At 55.6% G+C, this 26,791-nt stretch overlaps 14 protein-coding genes across 14 annotated transcripts; 6 read left to right on the top strand and 8 right to left on the bottom strand.

Moving 5' to 3' along the window:
- The first annotated feature begins 532 nt into the window (after nt 1-532).
- Nucleotides 533-2,149, top strand: L226DRAFT_529461 (uncharacterized protein). Its single transcript, XM_067679607.1, has 3 exons — nt 533-758; nt 821-1,067; nt 1,196-2,149. Exons 1-3 carry the CDS (start codon nt 591-593, stop codon nt 2,008-2,010), a joined length of 1,230 nt encoding a protein of 409 aa, XP_067541582.1. The 5' UTR covers nt 533-590; the 3' UTR covers nt 2,011-2,149.
- Nucleotides 2,150-2,209: 60 nt separating this feature from the next.
- L226DRAFT_452018 (Golgi apparatus membrane protein TVP38) lies at nt 2,210-3,487 on the bottom strand (the record flags this gene model as incomplete). The annotated part of the gene is made up of 7 exons (XM_067675040.1): nt 2,210-2,372; nt 2,431-2,494; nt 2,550-2,685; nt 2,752-2,832; nt 2,891-3,099; nt 3,167-3,317; nt 3,380-3,487. The coding sequence occupies 7 exons, from the start codon at nt 3,485-3,487 to the stop codon at nt 2,210-2,212; spliced, it is 912 nt and encodes a 303-aa protein (XP_067541581.1).
- Nucleotides 3,488-3,893: 406 nt separating this feature from the next.
- L226DRAFT_498920 (uncharacterized protein) lies at nt 3,894-5,461 on the top strand. The gene is made up of 7 exons (XM_067677694.1): nt 3,894-3,938; nt 3,987-4,007; nt 4,069-4,221; nt 4,280-4,401; nt 4,454-4,552; nt 4,608-5,009; nt 5,066-5,461. The coding sequence occupies exons 1-7, from the start codon at nt 3,915-3,917 to the stop codon at nt 5,388-5,390; spliced, it is 1,146 nt and encodes a 381-aa protein (XP_067541580.1). The 5' UTR covers nt 3,894-3,914; the 3' UTR covers nt 5,391-5,461.
- A 29-nt stretch (nt 5,462-5,490) lies between these two features.
- On the bottom strand, nt 5,491-7,317 carry L226DRAFT_608315 (uncharacterized protein; the record flags this gene model as incomplete). The annotated part of the gene is made up of 11 exons (XM_067685913.1): nt 5,491-6,226; nt 6,276-6,372; nt 6,434-6,510; nt 6,569-6,665; nt 6,718-6,790; nt 6,847-6,889; nt 6,940-6,948; nt 7,005-7,036; nt 7,098-7,143; nt 7,194-7,231; nt 7,290-7,317. 11 exons carry the CDS (start codon nt 7,315-7,317, stop codon nt 5,546-5,548), a joined length of 1,221 nt encoding a protein of 406 aa, XP_067541579.1. The 3' UTR covers nt 5,491-5,545.
- Nucleotides 7,318-7,460: 143 nt separating this feature from the next.
- Nucleotides 7,461-9,457, bottom strand: L226DRAFT_477191 (cystathionine gamma-synthase). The gene is made up of 11 exons (XM_067676739.1): nt 9,201-9,457; nt 9,002-9,135; nt 8,894-8,941; nt 8,656-8,840; nt 8,477-8,601; nt 8,348-8,424; nt 8,149-8,298; nt 7,957-8,091; nt 7,854-7,907; nt 7,690-7,800; nt 7,461-7,636 (listed from the first exon to the last, which is right to left on the bottom strand). Exons 1-11 carry the CDS (start codon nt 9,316-9,318, stop codon nt 7,571-7,573), a joined length of 1,203 nt encoding a protein of 400 aa, XP_067541578.1. The 5' UTR covers nt 9,319-9,457; the 3' UTR covers nt 7,461-7,570.
- A 354-nt stretch (nt 9,458-9,811) lies between these two features.
- L226DRAFT_453470 (cystathionine gamma-synthase) lies at nt 9,812-11,533 on the bottom strand (the record flags this gene model as incomplete). Its single annotated transcript, XM_067675129.1, has 11 exons — nt 9,812-9,867; nt 9,927-10,041; nt 10,100-10,153; nt 10,204-10,338; nt 10,397-10,546; nt 10,596-10,672; nt 10,723-10,847; nt 10,902-11,086; nt 11,147-11,194; nt 11,247-11,377; nt 11,428-11,533. 11 exons carry the CDS (start codon nt 11,531-11,533, stop codon nt 9,812-9,814), a joined length of 1,182 nt encoding a protein of 393 aa, XP_067541577.1.
- A 1,431-nt stretch (nt 11,534-12,964) lies between these two features.
- Nucleotides 12,965-14,314, top strand: L226DRAFT_608312 (uncharacterized protein). The gene is made up of 5 exons (XM_067685912.1): nt 12,965-13,529; nt 13,588-13,648; nt 13,710-13,782; nt 13,833-14,007; nt 14,069-14,314. Exons 1-5 carry the CDS (start codon nt 13,051-13,053, stop codon nt 14,109-14,111), a joined length of 831 nt encoding a protein of 276 aa, XP_067541576.1. The 5' UTR covers nt 12,965-13,050; the 3' UTR covers nt 14,112-14,314.
- On the bottom strand, nt 14,145-18,011 carry L226DRAFT_608311 (WD40 repeat-like protein). Its single transcript, XM_067685911.1, has 9 exons — nt 17,614-18,011; nt 17,453-17,563; nt 17,139-17,404; nt 16,772-17,087; nt 16,148-16,709; nt 15,800-16,095; nt 15,318-15,743; nt 14,672-15,253; nt 14,145-14,617 (listed from the first exon to the last, which is right to left on the bottom strand). The coding sequence occupies exons 1-9, from the start codon at nt 17,647-17,649 to the stop codon at nt 14,309-14,311; spliced, it is 2,904 nt and encodes a 967-aa protein (XP_067541575.1). The 5' UTR covers nt 17,650-18,011; the 3' UTR covers nt 14,145-14,308.
- On the top strand, nt 17,742-19,775 carry L226DRAFT_498910 (aspartyl aminopeptidase). The gene is made up of 8 exons (XM_067677693.1): nt 17,742-18,009; nt 18,072-18,133; nt 18,199-18,298; nt 18,351-18,555; nt 18,609-18,828; nt 18,882-18,968; nt 19,021-19,437; nt 19,502-19,775. The coding sequence occupies exons 1-8, from the start codon at nt 17,881-17,883 to the stop codon at nt 19,692-19,694; spliced, it is 1,413 nt and encodes a 470-aa protein (XP_067541574.1). The 5' UTR covers nt 17,742-17,880; the 3' UTR covers nt 19,695-19,775.
- Nucleotides 19,776-20,122: 347 nt separating this feature from the next.
- On the top strand, nt 20,123-21,261 carry L226DRAFT_556798 (uncharacterized protein; the record flags this gene model as incomplete). Its single annotated transcript, XM_067683147.1, has 7 exons — nt 20,123-20,186; nt 20,286-20,359; nt 20,413-20,534; nt 20,594-20,678; nt 20,741-20,896; nt 20,955-21,098; nt 21,170-21,261. The coding sequence occupies 7 exons, from the start codon at nt 20,123-20,125 to the stop codon at nt 21,215-21,217; spliced, it is 693 nt and encodes a 230-aa protein (XP_067541573.1). The 3' UTR covers nt 21,218-21,261.
- On the bottom strand, nt 21,153-22,679 carry L226DRAFT_529451 (Brix-domain-containing protein). The gene is made up of 7 exons (XM_067679606.1): nt 22,632-22,679; nt 22,383-22,572; nt 22,214-22,323; nt 22,022-22,154; nt 21,708-21,963; nt 21,582-21,655; nt 21,153-21,525 (listed from the first exon to the last, which is right to left on the bottom strand). Exons 1-7 carry the CDS (start codon nt 22,632-22,634, stop codon nt 21,347-21,349), a joined length of 945 nt encoding a protein of 314 aa, XP_067541572.1. The 5' UTR covers nt 22,635-22,679; the 3' UTR covers nt 21,153-21,346.
- Nucleotides 22,680-22,818: 139 nt separating this feature from the next.
- On the bottom strand, nt 22,819-24,903 carry L226DRAFT_452382 (glucosyltransferase; the record flags this gene model as incomplete). Its single annotated transcript, XM_067675057.1, has 11 exons — nt 22,819-23,095; nt 23,150-23,323; nt 23,371-23,507; nt 23,559-23,707; nt 23,764-24,016; nt 24,071-24,142; nt 24,195-24,348; nt 24,403-24,580; nt 24,632-24,647; nt 24,703-24,781; nt 24,836-24,903. 11 exons carry the CDS (start codon nt 24,901-24,903, stop codon nt 22,819-22,821), a joined length of 1,557 nt encoding a protein of 518 aa, XP_067541571.1.
- A 448-nt stretch (nt 24,904-25,351) lies between these two features.
- On the top strand, nt 25,352-25,762 carry L226DRAFT_565811 (uncharacterized protein; the record flags this gene model as incomplete). The annotated part of the gene is made up of 3 exons (XM_067683835.1): nt 25,352-25,407; nt 25,467-25,558; nt 25,617-25,762. The coding sequence occupies 3 exons, from the start codon at nt 25,352-25,354 to the stop codon at nt 25,760-25,762; spliced, it is 294 nt and encodes a 97-aa protein (XP_067541570.1).
- Nucleotides 25,763-25,803: 41 nt separating this feature from the next.
- L226DRAFT_126460 (GCN5-related N-acetyltransferase) lies at nt 25,804-26,661 on the bottom strand. The gene is made up of 3 exons (XM_067672231.1): nt 26,213-26,661; nt 26,038-26,159; nt 25,804-25,982 (listed from the first exon to the last, which is right to left on the bottom strand). Exons 1-3 carry the CDS (start codon nt 26,470-26,472, stop codon nt 25,846-25,848), a joined length of 519 nt encoding a protein of 172 aa, XP_067541569.1. The 5' UTR covers nt 26,473-26,661; the 3' UTR covers nt 25,804-25,845.
- Nucleotides 26,662-26,791: the final 130 nt, after the last annotated feature.

Raw genomic sequence — 26,791 nt, 5'->3', positions numbered from 1 at the left:
GGCCCAGAGAGGGTAGAGGAATCAAGAGGAGGACAAGGACGACAAGGCGCGCCGGGTGGGGAACATCCTTAGCCTAGGCGTGCCTCCAGCCGATTCTTCTTGGTCTTGGCGACATCCACGGTGCGCTCGATGACGCAAGGACTGAATCTGACGGCGATGTAATAATCCAAGTCGAGGGTGCATCTGATGGTCATCATAACAGTCTCTCATTCGAGCAGCACAACATGTCTACAGCAGCTCAAACCAAGGGCGAATGAACAGAAGGTATGTACGTCGCAAACTATGGCAAGCAGCGGTATGAAAGCTCGCCACCCGCCTCAAACAAGGACATGTACTCTTCCACAGCAGATAGACCCCAGTCAAGATGGGTCCCGGAGGACTCTCGAAGGGGCGTAGGGCATGTCCTTGTGGTGCTACTGCTGGCGAAGGCTGCCGCCCACGCCCTCTATATACTCTCAAACAAGCGCCCATCAACGTGGCCTAATCGAGATCGGCAACTGTCGTGGAGGCGCCGTAGCGTCACCAGGGCACGACCTTGTACTGACTGCACGCTCCTTAGCACTCTTTCACCCTCTGCGCACTACGGGACAATGGTCGTTAGCTCAAGGACTTCCGAGTTTCGCCAGTATGTGCGACAGAATGAAGGACAGGCACCGGATGCCAAGCGTCGCAAGCTCTCGAGACCTGCGAAGCGCTCTCCAGAAACTGAGAGGCAGGAGCTCTTGAATAAGGAGTACGTCAAAGAGGCATACAACGTCGTGAGTATCTTCACGGTGTTAGAGAACATGTATACCAGCTTACAGCGGCGTGGACCGGGTAGCTTAACCACATAAGCACACTCACGCGCATGCTTTCTTCCGTGCGGAAAGCATACCTGAATGTCGACGCTCGGAGCCCACCGATGATCCGTCATACACCACGGACAATAGACATTGCCGGAGGAGAACAGTCATGGAGCGACATACGCAACCTCACAAACGAAGAGCGGGACCAGATAGACCTGCAGGCTCGGGTCATACTCTCGCGATGTAAAGACCGCGTTGCACAGCTCGAGGAGCTCGAGAAACGTACGTCTCCGTCCCCAATTGCAATCCACCCTCCAACTTCCCAATAATACAAGTCATACAATCCCACACCCTTGTTTATCCCTGCGTCGATACCTTGTTCCTGGATTGACATCGCTTCACCCTCCCAGGCCGTGCCGAGCACGCCGCGAGCCAACAAAACCCGTTCACCCGCCTCCTCCCCGCCCGCCTGCGCCAGGACGACTCCACGGCCACCTCCGACTTCGTCGCCGCCCACCACGCCTCCATCACCTGGTACCTCTCCCGCCGGCTCACCGAGACCAGCCAGCTCCTGCGCGATATGCAGGAGGAGCGCGTGAAGCGGCAGCTCGAGCGCACACGCACCCTGGGCTCCGGGGCCGCGCGCGAAGCCGCCTTCCTCGGGTCTTCCCCGCACCCGAACCCCGCCAACCTCACGCCGCCGTCCCCCGCGGAGTCGTCCGCGAGCGGCAGCTGGCTGGGCGGCGCATCGAACCTCGCTTCGAGCTTTGCTGCGAGCATAGGGTCCTCAGCGGCGTTCGACCCTTCGCACTCTGCCTCGACCATCAAGCCGGGCGGCATGAGCGCGTCCACGACGATGCGGGACGACTGGATGTCGGAGACTGACGAAGAGGAGTTGGAGTTGAGCGCGTCGCAGATCCAGCAGTTCGAGGAGGAGAACGCGAATATCTTGCAGAATGTGCAGGACACGCTTGCGTCTGTGCAGCAGGCGGAGGCGCGGCTTATGGAGATCAGCGCGCTGCAGATGGAGCTCGTCACACATCTGACGAAGCAGACAGAGCAGACAGAGCAGTTATACGAGGACGCCATTGCGACGGCCGCGACGGTAGAGAAGGGAAACGAGCAGTTGAAGGAGGCACGGCGCAGAGCGCGGGACGGACGCAAGTGGATTCTCTTGTTTCTCATTGGAGCCAGTCTGTCATTGCTGTTCTTACATTACTACTAGGTCGCCACATCCTGTCCAGATCCCATTGCTATCGTCCCTTGCTCGGCTTTATATATGGTCGTAGAATTATATCCCGGTGCTATTATATGATCTCTATCGGACAGTCCCTTCCCAGACGATTGTTCACGCCGTTAGTTCGAAACTGTAGATCGCATACCCAGCCATCCCCGTGTATCATATGTTACAAGTGCCATGGATCTCAAGCGGACGATCTGTCGTACCTTGTTCTAGATTCGCTGTGGTGGCCCAGCAGGGGTGCACCCTCTTCGGCCTCTTCAATAGCCTCCGCAGCGAGCTCGTCAATCTCAGGAGAAATGCCCTCCAGATGCAAGATCTCCTTCTTCATGAGACGATAGATAATCCTGTGATAGGCCATGTCAAGGTACTGAAGTGGCATTCCTCATAGGAAGAGATCCTCACCAGCTTGCGACGGCTGCGATAAGCACCCCGCCAACCGAGATCGAGATGTTCAGTATCTTGGTCGCTGCGGGACAAGCCATCATTAGTCGTGCTTTGTTGCCACTCGTCCAGCAACTCACTGGTGTCCATGTGTGACCTTTGCTCGCCATCAGAGAGGGAAGCGAGCCGAGAACCTACAAACACGAAGATGGCAATCTTGGGAAAGACGACAAAGGTCGCCAAGAAGAACTGCCACAGAGCCACAGACTGGATGGACTACAGAGGGGGAGCATAAATCATGGTGAGCGGCGGAAGCAAAAGCGTGCACAGTGGAGGACGTACTGCGAAGAGAGCGTTCGAGTACACCCAGGGCGGGAAAGGCGAGGCTCGGATGAGCATAATGAGTGGCAAGCCCTTGGCAGCCTACGAAATGGTACACTCAATTGAGTCGACTGGAAGAGCGGCGAGAGGGACCACATACGATGACCGTCTCCAGCGCCTGCCACTTCTCATTCGACTGCGACCACTTGTGGAGTCTCCTGCTGAATAGCAGACGGAGGACAACGAACGTCACAGCAGAGCCCGCAAGTGACCCGGCGGCTGCAATGGGGAAACCCTTCATGCCATATGCGTAGCCGCAGAGCGTGATCAGGGTTGTATGACCGACGGCGGGTGGGAAGGAGATGACCACTGTGTTTGCCCCACCGCACATGAGCTTCAACAACACAGCCATGGATGACAGATGCGAAGAACTCACAAAACACGGAGAAGAGAATGAGCCAGCCATATGGGTAGTGGCTGATCTTCTGTGCAAAGTTGTACAGTGTCTGTCCAATCCGGTCGGGCCCAACGATGATAATGAAGCTCCCCAGGGCAGCGTATAGGCAAAGCGTTCCCCACACAAATAACTGCACTCAATCCGACACGCTATAAGCTTCGCGAAGTCAAGGGGTCCACAGAGGGGACGCACCTTAGAATATGTATTCAAGTTCCTGTACCGCTCCAGCGCGCCGGCGCCGTACTGCTTCATCTTCACGAAGACCAAGCGTGGCAAGCCCTGAGCGCCATCTACAGCCATCTCGGGCAGTATTTGAGGAGCAGAGAACGTGTCCGACGATTAAAACTCGTGTTGAAGAGGCGAAGGAGGACGTAGGGTGTGCGAGAGATGGTGGTGAAGCTGACGTACGAATCTGGCGCCGGCACCGGGTTGCTTCCGCAGCTCAATCCGAATTCACCCCAATGCTCGTACGGACTGGGCGCAAGACATTCGGATATGGCGGGCCAGACATGACCGTTGTCTGTGAGGGTTTCTGGGTGGTAGTGCAGTAGAGAGAGAAGCGCAACGTTTACTCCGGCTCGAGCTGCAGTGGCAGATCTGCGATCGGGAAGGCACAACATAGACGCGCTGCGGGCCGACGCGTGCCACGCGGCCGACGTCTGTGACGCGCCCCGCGCCCCCGCCAGGCTTTTCCAGCAAGCCACTACGACTCGTCGACACTCTCGGCATGGAGAAATTCTCGGCTTTCAGGGTGAGCACGGACACCTTGTTCCTCAGCATCCATTGACGCGTTCTTCAGGACCCTGGCACGGGTATCCAGGTTCGCCCAACACCTTTGCATCGGTGGCACGTACGCTGACGTCTGTACGCGCACGCCGTAGCCCTTCCTGAGACCAGTGCCTCCCTCTGGCGGCGAAGCACTCGCACACATCCTCTCCCCGGTCGGATACGCGGTGGGCTTGGTCAAAACAGTCCTCCTACTCGCATTGGCCCTGGTGTACTTTGTCCTCGTGCAGGGAGTATGTCTGGTTCTCGTGAGTATCTCCGCTCGTTTGTCTCTGCCGTGCAGGCCCTCACAAGACCAGAGACCAGACTCCAATACAGCCATTACATAGAGCTGTCACTCACATCTTCACTGCCCTCTTCTCACGACTAGCGTTGTTCCTCGCGGGCTTGTACTGGATCCCAGTGGACGTTGTGGCCAGGAAGCGAGGGTGAGTTGCGTCATCTTGTCTGTTAGCGCGACTTCTAACTATCCCTCCTCAGTCGCAATGCGCCACGCAACGAGACATGGACACCCCGCGCCGGCGACCTCATCGTCTCAAATTGGGTATCCTGGGTAGAGATCCTCTGGCTCGCATTCCGGTACGTTGGCAATCTACCTCTACTTTACTTCCTCGCATCCTCAAAGTCCCCCTAGCTTCAACCCAATCTTCCTCCTCCCTGTCTGCGAGACGCTCGACCTCTCTTCGCCAACCCCGAAGTCTACGCCTGTCTCTCGCACTCCCGGCCGTCGCACGGGCACGGGCTCCGCTGCTATCGCGTCGGCAAGGAACCCGACTCAGCGTGTGCCTATCATCGGCTTCCGACGCGTCAACTTGCTCTCTATGCTCTCGTCGACTGGCCACCTCCCACTTATCGCGGGCTCAACGTCAGCGAAGCCCGAGACGCTCGAGGAGGTCAGGAGCAAGGCCGATAGGCCAGTCGTGGTGTTCCCGGAGTGCACGACGAGCAATGGCCGGGCGCTACTCAGGTTTGCAGAGGTTTTCCGTGGCATCAAGCTGCCCGTCATGAAGTACAAGGTCTTCATCATGTGTGTTCGGTACGTGCCCCTCTACGAAGTCTTCAACGTGACCGACTCATGACACTTACACGTAGATACGACCCTCCAACGGCATTTTCGCCCACGCTCTCCCACTCGATCCCATCCAGATTTTTCAATCCGTTGCTTCACGTCTTCAGAGTGGCGAGTTGTCTCACTCCACTCACGCTTTCCATACGCTTGCTTTCCCCGTCGGAATCACCGAGCTCAGGTTCCTTCCTCTTGAGTGAGTTTCTAGCAGGCGGTACGTATCCAGACGAGCTCGCCGAATGTTGTGCGGCTCTCATGTCACAGATCGGTCGGGTGAAGCGGGTCGGCATGGGTTGGGAAGACAAGGCAGCGTTCCTGAATCTCTATAAGGGCAAGAAAAGTAGGCTATAGTACATTCGTCGAAATAGACAGCAGTTTCAATTCTAGCCTATCGGTTATGAGTAAAACAACTTAGCGCAACCTGCGCATTCGCTTTCTACCGCTCCCTGCCCGACACCCACGTCAACCCACCGATGACTCGTCGACCAGTACATCATCTGTCACCATCAGTCAGAAGGACCGCCGAGGGTACTGAGCTGGGGCCTGGGAGGTAACAATGGAAGCGGAGAGAGTTCGCTCCTGGTGAGAAAGACAGGTACAGGCCTATCATGGCCCGGCTTAGAAGCAAGTACGGGGCTAGTGCCGAAGTCGAGTCCAAGGAGGGGAACCGAGGTAGTAGGCCGCGGCCTAGAAACCGGTAGAGGCGTGGAGGGCTCGGGCCTTGCCATAATGGATGGAGTAGTGGGCGAAGGTGGACCAAGCCGAGGAATGAGCATAAGCGTAGCAGGATCTGGCCTAGGAAGGAGAGGGGCATCCGAGTCATGTTCGCGCCTTGGAAGGAGCAACGGCGCAGGATGTACGACAACACGTTCCCGGTCATGATATCGTTCATAGTAGTGGTCATCCATGTAGTCCGCCCAAGGTGACGCTTCGGTGTGATGACGTTGGTCGGAGTAGTAGTCATGCTGGTGGTACCCATACGGATCGTAAGGTTCCTCTTCATAGCACGATTTGCGATATGGACGATCTCGCCAATCACCCTCAGAGCGAGAAGGCTTCCGTTGCTCGGAATGCAGCTCGTAGTCCCGGTGTCTGTACCGATCTGATGACTTTGTATGAGTACGACGAGAGGGAGAGCGTGAGCGTTCGTCGCGGGGCCGTTCCCATCTGCCGATGCCCGTAGGGTACTATCGCGCAAGATGTCAGCATAATTCGCAAGCTTGTCGGGGGGCTCACATGTCTTTTGAGCCGTACAACATATCCAAGAAGCTCCTGGCCGTCCAGCTTTCTCACTGCACGGTCAGCATCCTCTTCACGAGTGTAGTTAATAAACCTGCCATCTGCTGTCAGATGTTGTCGTATACACATGGCCCAGGGTAGCATTGAGCTCTTACCCTTGAGTGCGCGTTTCTCGGTCGATGTCGCAATACGCAACGTCACCACCCGAGGCGCGGCCGAAGTCCTTGAGCTCCTGTGGAAGGCATTGGGACTGCGTTGGGTACACTACGTGCTGATGGCTCGGTACTGACCTGCCAACAAGTGCGGGGATTGAGCCCTTTCACGCATACTGAAAACTTCATCTTCTTGCTGCTGTCTGATAGCGGCGCTGCTGCCGTTTCCACTACCCTGTTGCGCATAAGCACGATATAACACGAAATAGAGAGATCGGCGACGCAACTTGATAGGAGTAGCTATGGGTGCACTGTCTGCCTGGTTGTAACGGTCAGGTCGAGCGATCTGCACAGTGACATCTATCGACAAGGTAGCGCTTGGCAGTTGCCCGAGATGAAGACGACATTGGTCTGACCTTGGCCGAGGAATTGCCGGGTCGAAAATGTATGGACGACGTCCTGCCTGAGGGTCAGGCAAGGTTCGTCTTCTGGGAGAGGGCAACACATACTCGTGCATCCTGTCAGGGCGCGAAAAGATAAGCACACCTCAAGCCGCACGAGGGCAAACACACACCTTGTCCGATTCAAACTGAACGAAGCCGAAACCTAGCTCGCGCATATATGCAGCTCAGGTTCGAGACAACGTTGGGCGGATTGCGAGACCTACCGGGTCGAAGCTTGATTTCGCTGATGCTTCCGTATATTGACAGATACTGTGGGAAGTTGAATCGAAGACGCGTGTACGGACATTGGGGACGGATACCTTGTGTAGGTCCTCCGCAGTGACCTTGTACGACAAGCCTGGGAAAGGGAGGTCACTGGAACGTCGGCGTACATGTTCCGACTCTGGTCTACTCACCGCCCAGATAAACGCGAGCAGTGTCCATGGCCGGCGTGGAAGAGCTGTAGGCGTGAGGAGAGAGCGCAGAGGAGAGGAGAGGGAAGTCGGAGAGGGCGAGGCGAGGCTGCTGAGACAAGAGCGCAGATATTTGAGCGCGTCGACGCTCACCTTCACGGCCTCCGTCACGCTCGGCAAGACAGAAAAGGCAATGTGGATTCTGAGAAGGTTCGTAGAACAGAGCGTGGCCTTCTACTGTAACTGAGCACACCTCACCACGGCGAGTGACGTCTCTTGGCTGATCAGAGCTTCGCCTTGGGCGCCTGTGCCAGCTCCTGGCACGCGCTCCTCATATCCGCTTTCAGATCCTGGCGCACCCAGCGTCAGACATAGCCGGCACCAGGTCGACTGCGCAACATACCTCGAGGTCTTCTACACCAACACTGATCCGGATCAGTCGCGGGTCTTCGTTTGGGTCCGCAAGCACCCGCTGCTCGATGAGTGATTCGACGCCGCCGAGGCTCGTCGCAGGCTGTTGCAGTTCTCATAAGTCCTACAAGACAGCGTAATGGACGATGCACGTACCACAAAGTACTTGAGCGAGTGCGGCAAGCGCGTCGCGTAGTCCTTGTTCGTCATCTATCACCAGGTAAGACATCGTGGGTCCGAGTCGTATGCGCTGGCTTACCAAGATAGCGAACGTGGCATTCCAGCCACCCTCGAGCTGCGTCTTCGGCTCGAACCCCCTCGCATCCTTGCCTTGGAGACTCGAGTGCCAGACCTTGAGGATGACACCAGCAGGGATGCCATCATGGGCATTGCCCTGTGTACAGGATCACGCGTTAACCAAGAATCCAGCACGTAAACGCGGAACACTCACATCCGCTGCCTTGGAGAGCCACTGTGCCAGGCCGGTAGCATTCTCCGACTGGCGAGGAATACGGAGATGGAACGTCCGCAAGGACCGTAGGAGCAGCCACGACTCAAAAGAGCCCATCATGTTTCCAAGGTACGTACGGATGTGCCCCAGCTAATGATCGTCAGCCTACGTGGACACGCGGGGCCGTGTGCGATCGTACCTCCTTCCATGTCTCCAGAGTGGGGACCACGAGAATACCGCAGAGTAGGTCCGAGTGTCCTCCAAAGTACTTCGTGCCTGTATAGGTGTTGTAAGCCTCACGAAAGAGCAAGTGAGCCGGTGGACGCACCGCTATACAAGACAACATCCGCTCCCCACTTGAACGGATATTGCAGAGGAGGCGGCGCAAAGGTAGAATCGACAAGCAGATGTCCACCGGCAGCGTGGACCTTGTCAGCATAGTACTTGATGTCGCTGGTGCCACAGTCAGTCGCACATCGTTACTGCCGCACTGTGAGGTAGACTTACCGTGCTTCGCCGGTAGGGTTCAGCGGTGTCTCCAACCAACAGAGGTCACCAGGCTGAAACTCGTCGTCGATGTCAATCAGGGGCAGATCCCCATTGCGGCTACGCTTGTAGATGTCGATAGTGGCATGACATCCAAAGTATCCGCCCTTAATGGCGACTCGCTTCGGTGCCAGGTACACCAGGGCCTGCCATCGCATGTGAGATCGAAATGCGCTGTTTGTAACCAGAACATACACACAGCGAAGGAGGCGGCGAGACCAGATGCGAACGTTAGGGCGTAGCCACCCTGAAACAAGTCAGCATGTGCAAGACACTAGTCATAGTACACGCTACATAGATTACCTACGTTGAGCTTGCTAAGGACACGTTCAGTGCGAGTGGTCACACCCTGCGTGTATCGCGAGTAGATGTGGCGAGGAGGGTTCCACATATCGAACTCCTCTCTCGGCTGCCCATCTATCGGCTTGGGTGTTCGGAACGCTATTGACACCGGTCGGTAGGCATCAGTACCTCTTGCAGCACACCTCTCCACACTCCAAACTTACTTGTAGACACAGATACTGAGGGGGCGACCTCCGGACCGTGCAGACCGTCATCTGCATGGATAAGGTCGGTGCCGCTGAGCTTGTTGACGTTCTTGTTATCCTTCGCATGGGGCGCCATCTTGATTCGAGTTAGGTCGTAGGATACTCCGTGACGAGCTGGAAGCAGCGGTATTGAAGATGATTGCGACAGAAAGTGAGTCAGTGTCGTACGTTCACCCGGAACCGCTGCGTCCGGGGATCATTCTTACGGCAAGCGGGATATTGTGCGCAGTAAAGTTGAAGCGCAGCAGCACGTGTCTGTGACTAGTTGAGTACCTAGTTTTAGTAACCCAGGGCCACTCCAAAGATTAGGGTGACATCCTAACCACAGCTCGAGGGTCAGGCTCCGGCACGATGTTGCCAGGACCTGGACCTTAAACCTACCTCCTACATTGCGCCTAGATTTACTAGCAATCCGGGAGTGTCCCACCCAAGGTCCATGGACAGTAAACAAGCACGACGTCCCAGCTGGAACTTCACAAAGAAAGGGGAAGCTCTACACTCTAACCATGCACTGTGCCTCTCTTCTATCTAACGTACCTCATAAACGCTGAGAGTGACTTCTACGACCATCACAGCTTCGCCTTGGGCGCCTTGGCCAACTCCTGGAATGCCCTGCGCAGATCGTCTTTCAAATCCTAGAGCACCGCGCGTTAGACATCGCTCGCGGAAGGAGAGCCAAGTAACTCGCCTCAAGATCCTCCACACCGACGCTGATACGAATAAGACGCGGGTCGGCATTGACGTCCAAGTTGGCACGCTGTTCGATGAGCGACTCGACACCGCCGAGGCTCGTCGCGGGCTTTTCCGGCACGCGTCAGCAGAGAGGAGTAGAACGAAACTCGAGTATTGGCACTTACAACGAAGTACTTGAGCGAGTGTGGCAGGCGCGTCGCATAGTCCTTGTTCGTCATCTTCCGCGACGTCAGTGTACGTCGACTGCGAAATGATTGCTCTGCCTCACCAGAATAGCGAACGTGGCGTTCCAGCCGCCCTCGAGCTGCGTCTTGGGATCGAAGCCGCGTGCGTCTTTGCCTTGGAGGCAGGAGTGCCAGACTGTCTCGATCACACCGGCCGGGATGCCGTCATATGCTTTGCCCTGACACATCGACAGACTTCAGTGACGAATGCATTTGTGGGGGGAACGATGTGCTGACCCCGGCTGCCTTGTAGAGCCACTGCGCCAGGCCGGTGGAGTTCTCAGACTGACGAGGGACACGGAGGTGTAACGTGCGCAGGGACCGCAGTAGGAGCCACGACTCGAACGAGCCCATCATATTTCCGAGGAACGTACGGATGTGCGCGAGCTGCTGACCATCAGAACGTGCGGATAGAGCCGACGACGCCGAGACGTACCTCCTTCCACTTCTCCAGTGTTGGGACGACGAGGACACCGCAGAGCAAATCCGAGTGTCCACCAAAGTACTTAGTGCCTAGTCCCGAATGAGCCTTTCAGGAAAGCACAGGAGCCACAAGAACGTACCGCTGTGCAAAATGACATCTGCTCCCCACTTGAACGGGTACTGTAAAGGTGGCGGCGCAAACGTAGAGTCGACGAGCAACTGGCCACCCGCAGCGTGCGCCTTGTCCGCATAATACTTGATATCACTGGTTCTCTGGTTAGCCCGACCTCACTACTACAACGGACGGGAAGGGACTAACCGGGATTCGCCGGTGGGGTTCACAGGAGTCTCTAACCAGACAAGGTCGCCTGGCTGGAAGTCGTCGTCGATATCAATGAGGGGCAGCTCGGTGTCGCGACTACGCTTGTAGATGTCGATGGTCGCATGGCATCCAAAGTATCCGCCCCTGATTGCGACTCGCTTGGGCTTGAAGTATACCAGGGCCTGTCATCGCGTGTGAGAGCTATTCAGCAGACTGAGCCAAACCCCGGCAGCTGTACATACAGCATATGAGGCAGTAAGACCAGACGCGAAAGTGATGGCGTAACCGTCCTGGAATGAACATTAGCAAGGAGGGCAGACCTGCAAGACAAGAGAAACTCACGTTAATCTTGCTGAGCACACGCTCCGCGCGAGTGCTCACACTTTGCGTATAGCGCGAGTAAATGTGGCGAGAGGGGTTCCATGCGTCAAACTCCTCTTTCGGCACCTCCAAAGGGTTGGGGGCCCGGAACGCTATGAGCGCCGTTAGTGAATCTGGTATACGCCCGTCTTTCCGGACCTACTCGTCGAGACGGAAACAGAGGGGGCTACCTCCGGACCGTGCAGATCGTCGTCCGCATGGATGAGGTCGGTGCCGTTGAGCTTGATGTCCTTCGCCTGAGGTGCCATTGGGTGATTAGGCTGTGAGATGCAGCAGTGCTGGTCTAGGAGAGGTGTAGGTGCCAGCAACGGACAGCGAGTCAGACTCGTGTTTGCCGGGGCTTTTGTCGGAAATGCTTGTCAGCGGCGATTCTCATCAGCAAAATCTCCAAACACTTCCGAGGATTCCTGTGCTTGCAAAGTGCCGGGCCGGATTGCACGCAATTGCAAAGGAATCTAATTTCAACAATTCTGCGCAAGGCGTCCTGGAAATTGCAGTGAATTCCGATAAGATTGTAAGGGCTTGGAATCAGCGGAATTCAAATATCCGGAGGTCCGACGCTTATCGATCTTTGTTGTTTGTTTGCTGATTTTGAGCTCCGACCTGATCTTTATCACCACGGACTCGGACGTCTCGAGGTGTCCTCGTTCTTCTCCCTTCTTCCTTCACCTTGTATGCGCAACTGGAAGCCCGCAAGAGCCACCTGCCTGCCTGCCCACCAACTTGCATCTCGGCTTAGAGGCCACGAATGTGTGGGACTACAAGATCACAAGGAACCCGGACTCTGTGCCTACACCTGCGCCACTGTGAGACTTCGTCCTTACCATGCTCTTGTGCCCTGCCCGCTTCCACGTCCGCTGTCCAAGTTCAAACGTCTTCACACGGCTCCCTCCTTGCTTATTGTCGCTTGACTGCCTCTCGCCTGTACGCTGGAACTCTGGAGGTCTGCCGCTAATGCGTCGTTGCCACGTGCTCATAGCTAGACTGAGGCTCCCGTCTTGAACTGCTTGCGTGCTCCTGCGAGCTCTTGCTTGCCTGTTGCTTGATGCTTGTATGCGCCTGGACTAGTACCCCCCCCCCCTCCGCGCGCCTCTCTCCCCTTTCTCTCGTAGATGGTGCCATTGTTGTGTTAGCCTGTTACTTACTGATGTATATGTGTATTGCTCGTGTTACATAATCAATAAATTACATTTCCACCTGTCTACTTGTGTGATCATTCTCGTCTTAACGATGTCCCGTTCATTCTAGGGGATTGCAATCAATTCCAACCGCTAATCCTTGAGAAACGCTCTCATATCCTGAGCTATTCTATGTGAATGCAATGCAATTCTGCGAGATTGCAAGGAGATTGCGCAGATTCCAATTTTGGGGGAAGGTCAGCGCACGCGCTTCCAATCCCTCGCACAAAGATTCCATGGATTTTTGTGATTGTATTCGAATTGCCTTCATTGCATGCGCTTGCGCGCTCTAAGAGATTTTGCTGATGCTGAAGTCATTCTTACGGAAAGCGGGAAAACCAGGGGAAAACACGATGTGGGCGTCTACACCTCATATTGCGCGCAGTCGGCGTGCCGCGTTCCCAGCACGTGCCTGTGACCGCACGCGCCGCGTGAAGAGCCCGCCGAATGGCCGAGGTGGAGGTTCGCCTTCAAGGCTGTTGATTCAATCTCTGTTCCGCACCCTCACCTGCCGCGAGCCGTCGTCCTCTCCTTTCCTCCCCTGCCTGTCGAGGCTACGCTGTCCTTACCCTCAAACGCACGACACGATGAAGACGACGACGACCGTCTCGCTCATACGCCTGGCGGCTGCTCTCTTGTTCGTCGTCTCTGCGGTGGCCTCCCCTGGTGTCTCGGCAGCGCACGTCGACGCTGAACGCATGGCTCTCGAGCGACGCTATAGTACTGCGCATTCTCTTGGCGAGAACTACACCTTCGATCCTCGCGACGGCTGGGAGACCGTCAACACCACTAACCTCGCTTACAAGTACAACTATCCCCGCGGCGACGGCGACACTGTCTCTGACTTGGACGTGGACGGCGATTATCTGGATGACACTGCTGGCAACGGCTATGATAACGGCACTCTGGTGGCTCGGGCTAAGAAGACAACGCGCACGAAGGCGAAGAAGAAGGCTGCGAAGACGTCGGGTGGCTCGACGGCTAGCAAACTCCTCAAGGGTGGCCTGGACAAGGTCATGAGCAGCTTCAAGGGCATTGGTAAACCGGAGCCCGTCGTGATAACTTGGTACAAGAACGTTTCGCGCAGCATCGGGTCACCGTCGCTGAGCATTCCTCTCGTTTAGGTACACCGGCCACGACCTCTTGAACCCCAGCTGCTGGTCGAACCCGACGTGGGCACCTACGGTACGGTCATACATCCAACTTCTCCCACAGTCCGATCTCACACATGCTTCTGGTACCGTAGGACAAGTCTTTCGCGGCAGCGCTCACCCTCGATGGGTGGACCAATAAGCCCAAGTGCTTCAAGTTCCTTGAGCGTAAGTAACTTTATGCAATCGCATCAAACTTCCTCTCACACGAAGCACAGTTTGCCACACCCCGCAGAAGTGTGTCTTCGTTCGTGTCGTCGACTCGTGCGCTGGCTGCGCGAAGGGTTCCAAACATGTCGACCTCACCCAGTCAGCTTTCAAGGAGATGGCTGACCTCGACGTTGGAATCCTCCAAGTCCAAATGCGGCCGGCGACAGATCCATCTGACGGGTGGTGGGTGGCGCTTCCCCTGCGTGATTCTTGAGTGCATATATTGACCACTGATTGCATTCAGGCTGAAGGAGCTCTGGGGCCCGAAGGCAGATGCGAACGACTAAGGTCACGGCACGACTGTGGGTCACTTCACGGACGATATGGCGTGGACGATCTAGATAATGGACTCACAAGATGATACGATTGCGCATCCCGCTACAGTCGCCTCACTGTGTCGCTAGCGCTTCCCCACCGGCGTACACTACTAACACACAACCTATTGCTACGATACTGTACTTTTGTACTCTGGGCAGGAATCCCATCACGTCTTGACGTTTACTCGCTTGCGCTTCTTCCCACCCTCAGCAATCTTCTCGCGCACCTGCTCCTCCGTGAGCTCCTCGTCTTGCTCGAAGAACTCCGCAGTCCGGCGTGCATCGTTCTGCCGCTGTATGAAACGCAGCGCGGCGAGGTTGTACCCGATTGTCTCCTTCTGCCGACGCAGACCCTCACGCAAGTTGCGGCGGAGCGGTATGAGCGCGGTGCGCATGACACGGTTCGCAACGATCTGGTGGTGATGCGTCTTCAACAGGAAGAAGATGATGCGCGAGGTGAGGACGATGTTCCACTCCTGCAGCACAGAAGTTAGCTCCAGCCATTATTCGAGCAAACTAAGACCACGTACCCGCTGGGCCCAAATGTTGAGATACCGCATGAGACTGACAACCTTCCCAAACGGCAGCACCAGCAGCGCATCGTACAGCGCCGTCCCGGGCACCCTCTGCACAACCTTCAGCACATACTCTTCCGGCTCGACATCATACGCCGCCAACACCGGGTTGCGCGGCGGGGGCGCCACAGTGGCTGCCAGCCCGCCCTTGCGCTTCGCCTCCTCGTACTCGCGGAACGCCTCGATCTCGTTGTCCGCAAGCTCGAGCGCCTCCATGATGCGCTCCCCCGCCATAAGTGTCTCCGTCGTCTGTTTCGACACGCCCGTCGTCTCCGCCGCGGCGTCGGTGGGCTCGGCGCCGGGGACGCCGCTGCCGATGGGCGCGTCGGCTTGGTTGAGCGAGTCGGCGATGCCGCCCTCGTAGAGCGCCTCGAGCTCGCGTTCGCGCTCCTCCTCGAGGAAGAGCGGCTCGTCGAGCTTCTCCCAGACGCGGATCGACTTGTCGTGCGAGCCGGTAACGACGAACTTGCCGTGGTGGCTGACGGCGAGTGCCCAGACTTCCCCGTGGTGGCCCTCGAGCTTTTGGATGTTTTCGAACTGCAGGTGTTGTCAGTTCGCCGTCCCATGAGAGATATAGGAGGGAGCAGGGGACGGAACGTACCCTGTCACCGTCCCAGTATTTGAGGAGCTTGTCCTTCCCGACAGTCCAGAAGTAGTGCGATGGCTTCGTGTCGCCCTCGCGGGTGTCGTTGCGCTCGAACGCGACCTGCATAACGCTCTCGTCGTGCGCGAAGAGCGACTTGTGGCAGTCGCCAAAGTCGAGGCCCCAAATCTTCACATTCTTGTCGGCGGAGCACGTCACGATGAGCTTCGAGTCGCCCGAGATGTCCATAGAGAGCACAGGCAGCTTGTGGCCGTAGAGCGAGAGGAAAAACTTCAACGTATCCTGATAGAAGACCTTGACTGTCGAGTCCAGGAGCGCCACGGCAAGCAGCTTGCCGTTAGGGCTGTATCGGACGCAGAGCACGTCATCCGTCATTTTGAGTGTTCGTATGTGCACCAGGGTCAAGAGAGCGACGCTTCTTGGCTAGATGATAATCGTGAGCATGTAGAAAGGACATCCAACCATGCAGTTACACTCACGTTATCACTGTTGGCGGGTTTGCGCTCGAAGTCCCAGAACTTGACGTCCTTGTCTGCACTCCCGCTGACAAGACCCACGCCGTCCGGCCGGACGTGTATCGACCACACTGTGCCCGAATGTGCTTGTACGGTGTCGACGAGAGAGGACGAGGCAATGTCGTAAATAAGGATCTCCCCAGACTTCGTTCCAACTGCGACTTGCCGGTCTCCCGGGAGGAATGTGCTGCAGATTGCGTAGCCGCAGTCCATTGTGCGTATACATGCGATGGTCTTCATGTTCCATATTTTCAGTGATCCTGCAAGCTCTATCAGCCAAGTTCGGAGATGAGTGAGAAGGGTGGTACTGACCATTCGATGCTGAAGCGAGGAGGGCATCGTCAGAGCTAAGACACAATGTCCGCACATCTGTTCTGTGGCCCGGCAAGTCGACCGTGAAGACACGAGAAGCCTCTGGCGGAGCGTCCTTGGACTTCGTAGGTGGCGGTATGTTGTACACCTCCAGCGCGTTGTTTGCCAAAGCCACGAACAACTGTGTGTTACCCTTCCCCCCAACCTCCTCCTCACCAAAGCCAAACGACCGCACCTTGCCACTTGCGCGCACGATGAGGTACGGCTGGAATAGGTCGGCAAGCTCGACCGCCTTCTCTTCCGACTCGGCGTCCATCTGTGGCTCCGCATCCTCGCCCTTCTTGCCCTTTTCTTTCTTTTCCTGTTCCTTCTCTTTAGCGCGCTTTCGCCGGCGAGCTTGCTTCTTCTTGATCTCCTCTTCCGTCCGTATCCGGAACACTTCCACGGACTTGTCGTGAGACTGAACGGCAAGGTAAGGTTTGTGAGGGTGGAAGGTGATTTGCGAGACACGGTGAGAGGACGCGAGGGGGAGGGTTGCGACCGAGTGGATGAACTTGGTAACCTACACCGGAAACGAAGCACCCTTCGTGAACAGCTCTGTGGCAAAGGAACGACATCACGTACCTCTCCCGAGTCTGTCTCCTGTAGGCCTCGCCCCAATGCCGCATGATCAATTTTCCACGCCTTCATCTCACCCTCCCCGCTGCCGGTGAAGACGAGCTCCTGCTCCGGGTCAAGGTCCATTGTCCAGACTTCCGAGCGGTGGGCGACAACAGTTTGTATGCAGTGCTGCGTCGAGAGATCCCATAGCTTCAAGAAAGTGTCCTTGGAAGCAGTGAGAAGGAAGCCGGGCGCTGTTCCGGTGGAAGTGGCGGGCGCAGACTCAGCGACGGGGCGAATGAAGCGAATTGCGGTGATCTGGTCTCGGTGTCCACGAAGACTATGGGGATAGATTGGTTATGATATCAAGGCTTACGACAGGAGGACATACCGATAAAGCCCAGTTTCACCCACTACGTCCCAGAGAATAAGGTCTGTGTCCTGCGAGCCCGACGCGAGTCTGGTGCCGGTCTCATCGAATGCAAGCGCAGTAACAGCCTTCTTGTGCCCATTGAAAGTTGCGATGACCGAAGTAGATGAAGCACTCCAGAGACGTATTGAACCGTCAGCATAGCCGACTGCGAAGGCATCCTTTTGCGGCGAGCGGAGAATGCAAGTGACCTCTGCTCGGTGTCCGGTCTCGTGCCACATCGCCAGCTGCAATCAGTCAGTATGCAAGTATAAAAGGTGGTGCATGTCGCGCACCATTTGACCCTTCTTGACATCCCAAACCAACACATCTTCTAGTGCAGGAACGTACGCCAGTTTGCCGTCGTAGTGCGAGTTGGACGATGCGCTACACACAAGCCCAAAAGCCTGCGCGACGTGTCAGAGTGGATTGCGCGCAGTCTGGGAGCAACACGGACCTCTGTGGGCCCATGGCGGAGGTAGCTGTGGACCATGGTGGACGTCTGCGCGAAGGAGGACGCGCGGGAGCCAATGGGAGGGAGAAGACAGAATATTTCGAGGTTCCCACGGGTGCTACACTCGATATGCCTCTCCGTGCCTGTGTCCCGTCTCCCCTGCGTAGACCCGGCTCTGTCCCAGGCTCACGCGCACGCGTCGCATACCGAATCGATCTGACTGGTGGCCTTATATCCCGTCCTTCTGTCTGTCCGCCTTTCTTCCGCACCATGACCATGATGAACCAGCCAGGCCCCGAGGCCGCGCACAAGCTCCTCGACTTCGTCAACGCATCCCCCACTCCCTTCCATGCCGTGCGCACAGCGGCGGCACGTCTCGACAAGGCGGGCTTCCAGAAGGTATCGCGGCACTGGCATGGACTGAGCTTCTTTGTGATCGCTCATGGCACCTCCACGGCCAGGTGAAGGAGCAGGATGACTGGGAGAAGAACATCAAGCCCGGCGGGAAGTACTACTTCACCCGGTTCGTCTCGTTTCGTCATCTTGTGGTCGCGTGTGCTCTTGTGAACTTGACAAATGGTCCACTAGTAACCAGAGCGCTATCCTTGCGTTCACCATCCCGCAGGGATGGACGCCCGGTGCTGGTGTCTCCATTGTGGCGACGCATATCGACAGTCCCAACTTACGGGTTAGTAGCATCCTATCCGCGTCCGAGCACTTACATACCAACAGCGGTGCAGGTTAGGCCAGTTTCAAAGCGTTCCAAGTCCGGCTACCTCCAGGTAGGCGTCGAAACATACGGTGGCGGCATCTGGCATACCTGGTTCGACCGCGACTTGTCCCTGGCGGGCAGAGTCGTCATTGCGGATAAAAATGGGAATTTCCAGTCAAAGCTCGTCAAGATTGACAAGCCCCTCCTGCGCATTCCCAACCTAGCTATTCACTGTAAGGCGATTCTTCCCTTCCTCCGCTCCGCAAACATGAACGCCTTCTGCTAGTGGACAGGGCTTCCGCGAACGACTTCAAATTTAACCTGGAGACAGAATTTGTGCCTATCCTTGGTCTCATCGAGGAACAGCTGAACTCGAAGGAGGGAGAGACCAAGAAGAAGAAGCCTCAGGGTGCGACAAGCATCCAGGATAACCACCATCCGGCACTCTTGTCGCTCTTGGCAAGCGAGCTTTCTGTTGCGCCCGAAAACATCCATGACTTCGAACTGTATGTCCGATCTCTTCTGAGGCTCCCGATGGACCGCTCAGTCCTGCTACCAGGCATCTTTACGATGTTCAGCCCTCTGTTCTTGGAGGCTTGAACAACGAGTTCGTCTTCAGCCCTCGCATGGACAACCAATTCTCATCGTGAGTATATGTCTCATGGACACGAGTATAGACTTCCGCTGATCGCTTGCAGGTTCTGCGCGCTCGAGGCACTCGCAACGTTCGCCTCCTCATCCTCCTTCAACGTGCTCGAGGGCAACGTGAACTGCATCGCGCTCTTCAACCACGAAGAGATCGGCTCCGTCTCCACCTCTGGTGCCGAGTCATCCCTCGTCCCCTTCCTCCTGCAACGCCTCTCCCCCGGCTCAGCAGCGTACGCGCAGTCCGTCGCGCGCTCCTTCCTTATCAGCTGCGACATGGGCCACGCCATCCACCCGAACTACACTAACCGGCACGAGGACAACCACGCGCCGCTGGTCAACGGCGGCGTGGTCATCAAGACCAACGCGAAGCAGCGCTATGCAAGCGACGCGATTGGCAGCTTCGTCGTCAAGAAGCTTATCGAGAAGAAGGGCGGAAAGGTGCAGGAGTACGAGGTTCGCAACGACATGTACGTATACGCATCGTGCACATCACATCGTACGTCCTGCATGCTGATTGCAAACGGATTCCAGGGCGTGTGGGTCCACGGTCGGACCCTTCTTGTCCAAGATTGGCGTCCGTACGGTGGACATCGGTTGTGCAATGCTCTCCATGCACTCGATCCGCGAGACGGCTGGATCCCATGATGTGCAAGCCTCGATAAACCTTTTCACCTCGTTCTTCGAAGGCTTCTCAGAACTCGACAAATCTCTCACTGTCGAGTAGACCAATGTAAAGTGTCATATCGTAAGAGTGTATTACTATGGATACGTAGGGCAGGAGATGGCGAAACGGCACACACGGACCAAGGTGCGCTTCGCTCTGGCAGTATAGGTAAGTCGCCGTCTTCCTGGCATGACTCTGAAGCTCGTGTCGAGTCCAAAGGAGTATCGCGGAAAGTTCTGGCCATCACAGTCGATTGCATGAGTAAATGTGTCAGCAATTGGCGTCATGGCGTATCGCAGCATATGTACAGGCACCAAGCGTCGATCGTAGAAGTGTGGCACTGCAGCTGCAGACACCTACTCGTCAGCAACGCTTTCGATGGCGCTGTACACCATCAATATGTTCTCTATTGCATTTGATTGTCCGACCTCCGGATATGCGGACTTGATATAGCCTGATGTCGCTCTCCTTGCCTTGCCTTCAACGACATGGCGCATAACGCAACAACACCCGCTGCACCCGCCGCGGCTGAGACGACGCCTCCCCTCAAGGGTGCGTCCCGGGAGGCAAAACCGCCAAACATCGTCCCAATGAGATATCGTGCGTACCTTCAAGCAGCGACCTTGTGACGGAACTGACTCGCGCCCTTAGGTGACATATGGAGCGGTACAGAAGTCATCCGGAAAGGCTTCTCGAACGACCCCGTCCAAGCGGGGTACTTCGGAGTGAGTCTCTCGGTTCCACACTGGGAAAATATAGTCTTAGTAACTTGCGCCAGAGCGTCGACACGTTTCCCTTCCGGACACTGCGGAACAAACTTGTCCTCTCCATCATTTGGGCCGCCGCCATATGGCAAGGTCGCATGCTCACCATCGACAATGGTGCGGCGATAATGAAGTAGTACGTGCCGATCCAATGCATTGCGTTCTGCTCAGTTGGTAGCTGACTAGTAACCTCAGCGCCGCGCCAGGGGACAAGGATCCTTGGATAGTAGGATTCCTCATGAGACTGCTGAGGATATTCGGCTCCGTCGAGTTCAACAAGGTAAAGCACGCCCTTCGCCATGATATTGCCCCGCAAACGTATGACCGACCCATACCTAACAGCGGAGAGGCGAGTTTGTCGGCACGGTACACAATATGTACCAAGACGCCTTCGGCGACAGGAATCAGGCCATGTATGATGTCCAGGCGGTCGCCGTGGACCCAGACGTACACGGAAGCGGTTGGGGAACTGCCCTCATGAACCACATAATGGCCAAGGTCGGTGTGCAGTTCGGCATGTCCGATATATGGCACATGCTCATGATGTCTGTGCTAGGCTGATGCAGATGGTCGCGACATAAAGCTTTGCACAACGACCGCTGTTCGCTTCTATGAGCGACTGGGATTCTCGGTCGTGCGGGTCGGTCTCATCGCGGCGGACAATCCAAGTTGGGATGGCGAACCTATCAAGGTCCACATCGTAAGTAGATGTCAAGACCAACATTCGCGCTTATGCAGAACCTTGTAAGCTCACGCCTTGTGTATTCGCAGATGTGTAGACCTGCGAAAATTCCCGCCTCGAAGACAGTGCCTACATGATACCGCCGCAGAGGAGGAGCGATCTACGGTGAGATTATGGCTACACTACTAATAATGATACTATACAACCAACGAGGTGGACGAAAAATACCAGAAGAGAAGACGGAAGAAGTGCTGCGAGGAAAAGCTTCATCGTCTTGCACGCTTCTTCGGGTTCTGGTCTGAGTCGTCTCTGGCCGCAGCAGCGGATGGCCGAGGTGCAGGGCCACTGAGTAAGCTCCGCTTCTTCGCCGTTCGGGCGTAGTGTGCGAGCACCCATTCGCGCTCGGCCTCGGTTTGCTCGATGGTGCCTTGCCGGATCTCGTACGCTGGGAGCACCGTACGGGTCAGAAGTACTCAAAGGAAACGTGCACTGGGTACTCACGCTTCATCTCGAACCGTGGCCCAACTTCGGCAAGCTGTATCTGCTTCGGAGGTATTTTCATGAACACATGATGCCTATGTATCCGTCAGTTGGAAAGTTAGCCAAGCACAAGCTCGGGAGGCATACCTAAAGGAGATGAAGTCGTCTTCGTTCGAGAAGGTCATCACTCGTTTGCTATCCTCCTTCGGTACCGGGAAGAGGTACTTCAACACATCTCGTATCCGCTCTCCCAGTTTTGACGAGAAATTCTCGAAGATGAGGTGGGGGTATTGCTCCGAGACAGTGGAAGACTTGTACTGTGCGATGTCATGTCGCAGTTGGACGTTGTGCAGCGTGAAGTATACAGTCGGACCATGCGGGAAGTGTGAGACGATCATGGCATCTGTAAAGTGGAAGTTGTTAGAGATGGGACGGCTCGATTAATGCTTGCATGTACGTACCTGGGACACCACGATGCTCGTGCAGAATCACCAAGTCCGTCACATCATTCGCTCGACAAGCCTCCGCAAGCTCCTTGACGACATAGTTTCCTCGGTTTATCCGGTGTGAGTTGGGGAACACTAGACGCATCTCCTACAGAACAACATAGGGCGTCGGTAGGAAGACCAGTGAGAATACGGGCACCAACGTACCTTCGCGAACTGCAAGAGCTTGGAGCTTGGGTCTCGGGAGGTCGTAACAACAATCTTGGGGTCCATGATGCCAGCACGCGAGTATTCATTGTCAATATGTGACGAAGGCTCTATTGAGGCGTAGGCTTGAGGAGAGTGGGAACTTCAGAGAGAAGTAGACAAACCGCACCTGCTTGGGCTTCGTCAAACGCCAGGTCGCGACCTAGCGTGCTCGCATCCTTTCTCAACTCCGTCGGAAGTGCCTTCCCACTGGCAAGCGCATCCTTGATCTGCTGCTTTCGAACGTATGTCTGCCGCTCCTGTGCTTCGAGGGACTTGGCATAGATGTACTGGCGGCGTTCGCGAGCTTGTCGGCGGATCTGAGGCGCACATTCGCGTTAAAGCATGTGCATGACATGATGATATGGTTCAAACCCACCATGTTAGGGAAGTCCTGGCGGAAAGAAGAATGAGGATGAGGGTACCGTTAGGACCTCGACGATACAGCCACCCGTGCACCCATGACGAGCGAGCGCTTAGCAAAAATTCGATCGGAAACCGTCGAGATAAGATAAGATCCAGGCATTCCTCGAAGTAATCCAACACAACAACTCTACGCGATATATTCAATCCTTGCGAGCGAGGTAGATTACAGACAGTCGAATGAAAGCCCATACAAGCCCAACAGCACAATACACGCTCGTCACCATCAGAGGCAAGAACTCCAGTGGAGATGTCCCACTCTCCTCGCCATCCGAGTGCTCCGAGACACTTCCGTTAGCAGCACCGCGACGTCTCGCGAACAGAGGGAATAGCGTGACAAATATCTGAAGCAGCGGGAAACCTGCCAGATAGAGCCTCTCAAGGAAGTCGATGACAACGAAAGTTACTGTCCTGGGAAATCTGTGTGGTGTTTGAACTCCTGAGCTACGAGGCAAATTCTCAGTATCGACTCACTGATACACCTGTCGATGGATGGGTCGCAGCACAAAGAGGACCCATAAAGCGGAGTATACGATCTTGACCACTGTCTCCGCTGGCGTGAATAGCAGAGGGAATAGCGAGTATATACCCGCTATGGACGCTATCTCGAACGTCCTGAAGTATGCATTGCTCTCAGCTGCCAGCAAGCTGTAGACTCGTGAGTACCGGACCCATAGAACGGGAGTGCTACGCACCTGAGAGGCACCAAGACCAGGAGTATTGCCTTTTCGTGTACATGCCATCCGAACATGTAAGAGGTGAACCCGCATAGCGTAAGTGCGGTCACAAACGACTTATAGGACGTATTCGTCCAAAGCTTCCCCATGTAGATCTGCCCCCCGTGTCACTTCAAGCGTTCGTGAAGGACAAATTGAGTACCTACAGTCTGGAAGGCAACCGTGATGGCGAACGTATGGATTGGCTTCACGGTCGGCAGAACAGCGAAGACAGTGTCTCCGACGAGTCCTCGAGAGGTTGAAGCCACTCCGGACTCGTTGATGGACAGTCCACCTAGCTGGCCGCGACTGACGACTGCGCACACGTCAGCTATGGCGGCTGGAGGAAGGCAGTGAAGAAGAGGATCTGACCTTTCAGGAGGACCCGGTCGGCTGCTGTGACCAACGCCCAGAAGTTCGGCGCCCAGTATGCATGGTTCAGGCCGCGGGTGAACGGGAATAGTCGACTGAGTAGCTGAGGCAATTGTCCCATGAGAAGGAACGGGCCGAGGGATGCGAGGAACGTGAGGATCACAGCGTTGGCTAGTGACAGGAAGCGGGCAGGAAGAAGCGTGTAGGTTGGTGATACGCAGTAAGAGCGGAGCAGGTATACAAAGTATGCGGGCTTGAAAGCATTCAGGGTGAGTAGGCGACTTGACTGCAGAGCGGGAAAACGTACTGCAAGGTATAGATAGATGTGTTTGAAGTTCAAAAGCACGGCGAAGAGGAAGCCGCTGGCCAACTTGCGATCCTATAGGGACCTGCGTTAGCACGAGAACGGAATATGTTACAGGTAATCCTACATTGCGAGCCATGAGCAATGACCACAACAAGATCCCGAACATGAAGCCATTGTACTGGAAATGGATATGGTCCACGATCAAGAAACCGGGATGGAGGAACAAAGATGCAGAGATGATGCGTTGCATGGCAGGGTTCTCCGCCCCCCGGATGAACCTGACGCACTTAGCACGGGTATGCGCGAATTAGCTGAACTGAACGAAGACTCACCTAAGGACCGCCGCTCCGAGAACCAGCTCAGTCACGACGACGGTGGCCCGCTGATACGCTACAACAGACCACGCCCCATAATTCAAGTTATTCAGGTCGACTATTCGAGGGTCCACGAAATACGCGGGGATAGACAGAAGCTTCTCAAAGTAGGCGAAGAATGGCGGGTAGTCCAGGGCTATGGCGGATGAGGCTCATCATCACCTCTACGTATACTAGTCAGACTCACTCCATTCTGATGTTGTCTGAAGGAGACATTTGTTCAGTAGATGTACGACCACAGTACGAGAATGCACGTACATCGTAATACCACTTAGATATAGGCAGTGAGTGCGTGATAGCAAGCCAATTACGATGCACTTCAAAGTCGGTTGAACGGCTTAAACCCCTATTCAGCCAAATTGCCAGGGACCAGAACGAGGAGCATACGCACTATGCGGGGAACAGCAAGAGCTTGAGGCAGGTCGAACCGATTAGGATGTCCCACTCAGTCCGCGTCATGTCCAACTTCAACCACGAGAAACGACCAGTCTTCTTTGCAGGCGCGGCATCCTCAGGACCCTTGGTTGCGGCCGCACTCTCCTCAGGTATCGAGTCCGGCAAAGTATGGGTCCCCTTCTCCCCCGTGGCGAGGCTTAGGTTTGGACGGGGCGCGGTCGGCGACAAGTGTGTTTGGCTCATGGAGAACTATAAGGATTCGTGAAGGCTGCCAGACTAAATACGCAAACGTTCGAGCATGAGTTCAGGATGGTGATCGAGGTGGAAGGAGTCTGGAGAGAATGAAGGACGCGCGCGAATACGTGCCACATCGCGGTCTGTTCACATGACGTACATCTTGCAACAGGCGGCATCGCGCCTCGTCGTGCTCTTTCCTTTCATCGACCGCCATCCCCCAGACTCCTCAACTGCAGCTGCTTATTTGTACCTAACCTCTCGAACTCGACCAACTATGAGTGGGCAGGCCGCGCCAGGAAAGCTCATCGCACAGCAGGCCGAACAGCAGGGGTGAGCACATCCGCGGCTTGACTTCAGACTTCAACCTGACACTGGCTTCGCGTTGGCAGGGGAGTGCTCGCGAAGCTCGTCATCTTCGCTCTTGCACTCGGATTTGTCCCCATCTCATCCTACTTCCTTTCTAGGGACTACCTCTGGGCAGGTACGTTCCGCCTGCTGAAAGTGCAGACCCTGCATAATGCTTACACTCGTCCGCTCAGGCAATACGATATATGCCGCCATTACGGCCATAATATCCGCCAATCTGGTTCTCGTCGCGTACATCATTGAGTCAGTCAGGGAAGAGTCACGCCTCCGCGCACGAGAAAAGCAGCAACAGCCTGCAGAGTCGAAGAAGGACCGGTAGCCCGTCAGTCCGCTTGCTCCCTTCCAATATCCTCTCCTGTTATCCCTTGCTCCATGGTATCCGATTCGCCCACCCGCTTGGCGTTACAGCATGAGTTCGTAATACGACACGTCCAGCCACTTGCCAAACTTCCGCCCCACCTCCTTCAAGGTCCCCTTCAACTCGAACCCATGCTCTGCCCAAAACCTTGTTCTACGAGAGTTGTCTGTTGTTACTCCAGCTATCTTTATGTCAGTCTCATTCCAACATCCTGTCAACTCCCGCGTGGTGCTCACCTATGATGGCATGGAACCGGTCGCCCTGCTTCCTCGTCTCTTCCAGTGTTCGCTCTAGCAGTTTTGCCCCAATCCCGCAAGCACGGAAGTCCTTATGCACGTACAGCGACAGTTCTGCGGTACTATTTGCGATAGTCAAATTCATCTGCCGCAAGGAGCCGTACGTTCTACTCACCCGTCGTACGCCTGCCGCATGTTGTAATGCCATAGGTTACACCACGCCACGGTGCGCTTGCCTCCTGTAGCTGGGTCATTGACTTCGGCCACGAGACACGGGTAGTTCTCTGCCTTCACGTTCTTCAACCATTGTGCGCGTTCTGTGACAGTCTGAGGTTCCGTGTGGAACGTTGCTGTCCCGTTTAGAATCTCGTCGTTGTATACCTCGACGATGGCAGCAAGGTCAGCTTCAGTCGCGTCTCGAAAAGTGGCAGCCATGGCGGTGGGGTACAAGTCAGATTATGGCGTAGCAAACAGGATACCTGTTAAGAGTCGAGTCATAGTTCATCCCAGGTACAGAGCGCGAGCGCGATTACAGAAAAAAACCAAGCTCCGAGATAGCTCGGTGGCAGCGCCCACGAGTCCAGCCAAGGAGTCCAGTTGTATCGATCGAGTTGATAACATTGTAAAACGACTATGAGAGAATACATGAGATAGTACAGTTGATGGTTGATGCTAGTGTGACAACTCTATGAGTGGTAAGGTACTTGAGGTGCAGATGATAGCGATGAGTGGGTACGAATAATGCAAAAGACAA

Source organism: Lentinus tigrinus (genome assembly GCF_003813185.1).
Source record: "Lentinus tigrinus ALCF2SS1-7 unplaced genomic scaffold L226scaffold_2, whole genome shotgun sequence".
NCBI lineage: Eukaryota > Fungi > Basidiomycota > Agaricomycetes > Polyporales > Polyporaceae > Lentinus > Lentinus tigrinus.
Note: the sequence above shows the minus strand (reverse complement) of the source record. Positions and strands in the feature narration are given on the sequence as shown.

Bases quoted from the DNA above. Each gene is read 5' to 3' on its own strand.
- L226DRAFT_529461 (XM_067679607.1), top strand. From the start codon at position 591: ATGGTCGTTAGCTCAAGGACTTCCGAGTTTCGCCAGTATGTGCGACAG. The intron at 759-820 runs GTGAGTATCTTC...TGGACCGGGTAG, and splicing joins TCAAAGAGGCATACAACGTC to CTTAACCACATAAGCACACT. The intron at 1,068-1,195 runs GTACGTCTCCGT...TCACCCTCCCAG, and splicing joins GCTCGAGGAGCTCGAGAAAC to GCCGTGCCGAGCACGCCGCG.
- L226DRAFT_498920 (XM_067677694.1), top strand. From the start codon at position 3,915: ATGGAGAAATTCTCGGCTTTCAGG. The intron at 4,222-4,279 runs GTGAGTATCTCC...ACCAGAGACCAG, and splicing joins AGGGAGTATGTCTGGTTCTC to ACTCCAATACAGCCATTACA. The intron at 5,010-5,065 runs GTACGTGCCCCT...ACTTACACGTAG, and splicing joins GTCTTCATCATGTGTGTTCG to ATACGACCCTCCAACGGCAT.
- L226DRAFT_477191 (XM_067676739.1), bottom strand. From the start codon at position 9,318: ATGGCGCCCCATGCGAAGGATAACAAGAACGTCAACAAGCTCAGCGGC. The intron at 9,136-9,200 runs GTAAGTTTGGAG...CGGTGTCAATAG, and splicing joins CTCAGTATCTGTGTCTACAA to CGTTCCGAACACCCAAGCCG. The intron at 7,801-7,853 runs GTACGTGCATCG...GAACTGCAACAG, and splicing joins ACTCGCTCAAGTACTTTGTG to CCTGCGACGAGCCTCGGCGG.
- L226DRAFT_608312 (XM_067685912.1), top strand. From the start codon at position 13,051: ATGAAGACGACGACGACCGTCTCGCTCATACGCCTGGCGGCTGCTCTC. The intron at 13,530-13,587 runs GTACAAGAACGT...CCTCTCGTTTAG, and splicing joins GAGCCCGTCGTGATAACTTG to GTACACCGGCCACGACCTCT. The intron at 14,008-14,068 runs GTGGGTGGCGCT...GATTGCATTCAG, and splicing joins ACAGATCCATCTGACGGGTG to GCTGAAGGAGCTCTGGGGCC.
- L226DRAFT_608311 (XM_067685911.1), bottom strand. From the start codon at position 17,649: ATGGTCCACAGCTACCTCCGCCATGGGCCCACAGAG. The intron at 17,564-17,613 runs GTCCGTGTTGCT...CACGTCGCGCAG, and splicing joins TCCGCCATGGGCCCACAGAG to GCTTTTGGGCTTGTGTGTAG. The intron at 17,405-17,452 runs GTGCGCGACATG...GACTGATTGCAG, and splicing joins ATGTCAAGAAGGGTCAAATG to CTGGCGATGTGGCACGAGAC.
- L226DRAFT_498910 (XM_067677693.1), top strand. From the start codon at position 17,881: ATGACCATGATGAACCAGCCAGGCCCCGAGGCCGCGCACAAGCTCCTC. The intron at 18,010-18,071 runs GTATCGCGGCAC...CTCCACGGCCAG, and splicing joins ACAAGGCGGGCTTCCAGAAG to GTGAAGGAGCAGGATGACTG. The intron at 18,134-18,198 runs GTTCGTCTCGTT...ATGGTCCACTAG, and splicing joins GGGAAGTACTACTTCACCCG to TAACCAGAGCGCTATCCTTG.
- L226DRAFT_529451 (XM_067679606.1), bottom strand. The intron at 21,964-22,021 runs GTACGTACATGC...TCCACTTTACAG, and splicing joins CGAGCATCGTGGTGTCCCAG to ATGCCATGATCGTCTCACAC. The intron at 21,526-21,581 runs GTGAGTACCCAG...CGGTGCTCCCAG, and splicing joins GCCACGGTTCGAGATGAAGC to CGTACGAGATCCGGCAAGGC.
- L226DRAFT_126460 (XM_067672231.1), bottom strand. From the start codon at position 26,472: ATGGCTGCCACTTTTCGAGACGCGACTGAAGCTGACCTTGCTGCCATC. The intron at 26,160-26,212 runs GTGAGTAGAACG...TATCGCAAATAG, and splicing joins ATGCGGCAGGCGTACGACGG to TACCGCAGAACTGTCGCTGT. The intron at 25,983-26,037 runs GTGAGCACCACG...ACATAAAGATAG, and splicing joins CCGGTTCCATGCCATCATAG to CTGGAGTAACAACAGACAAC.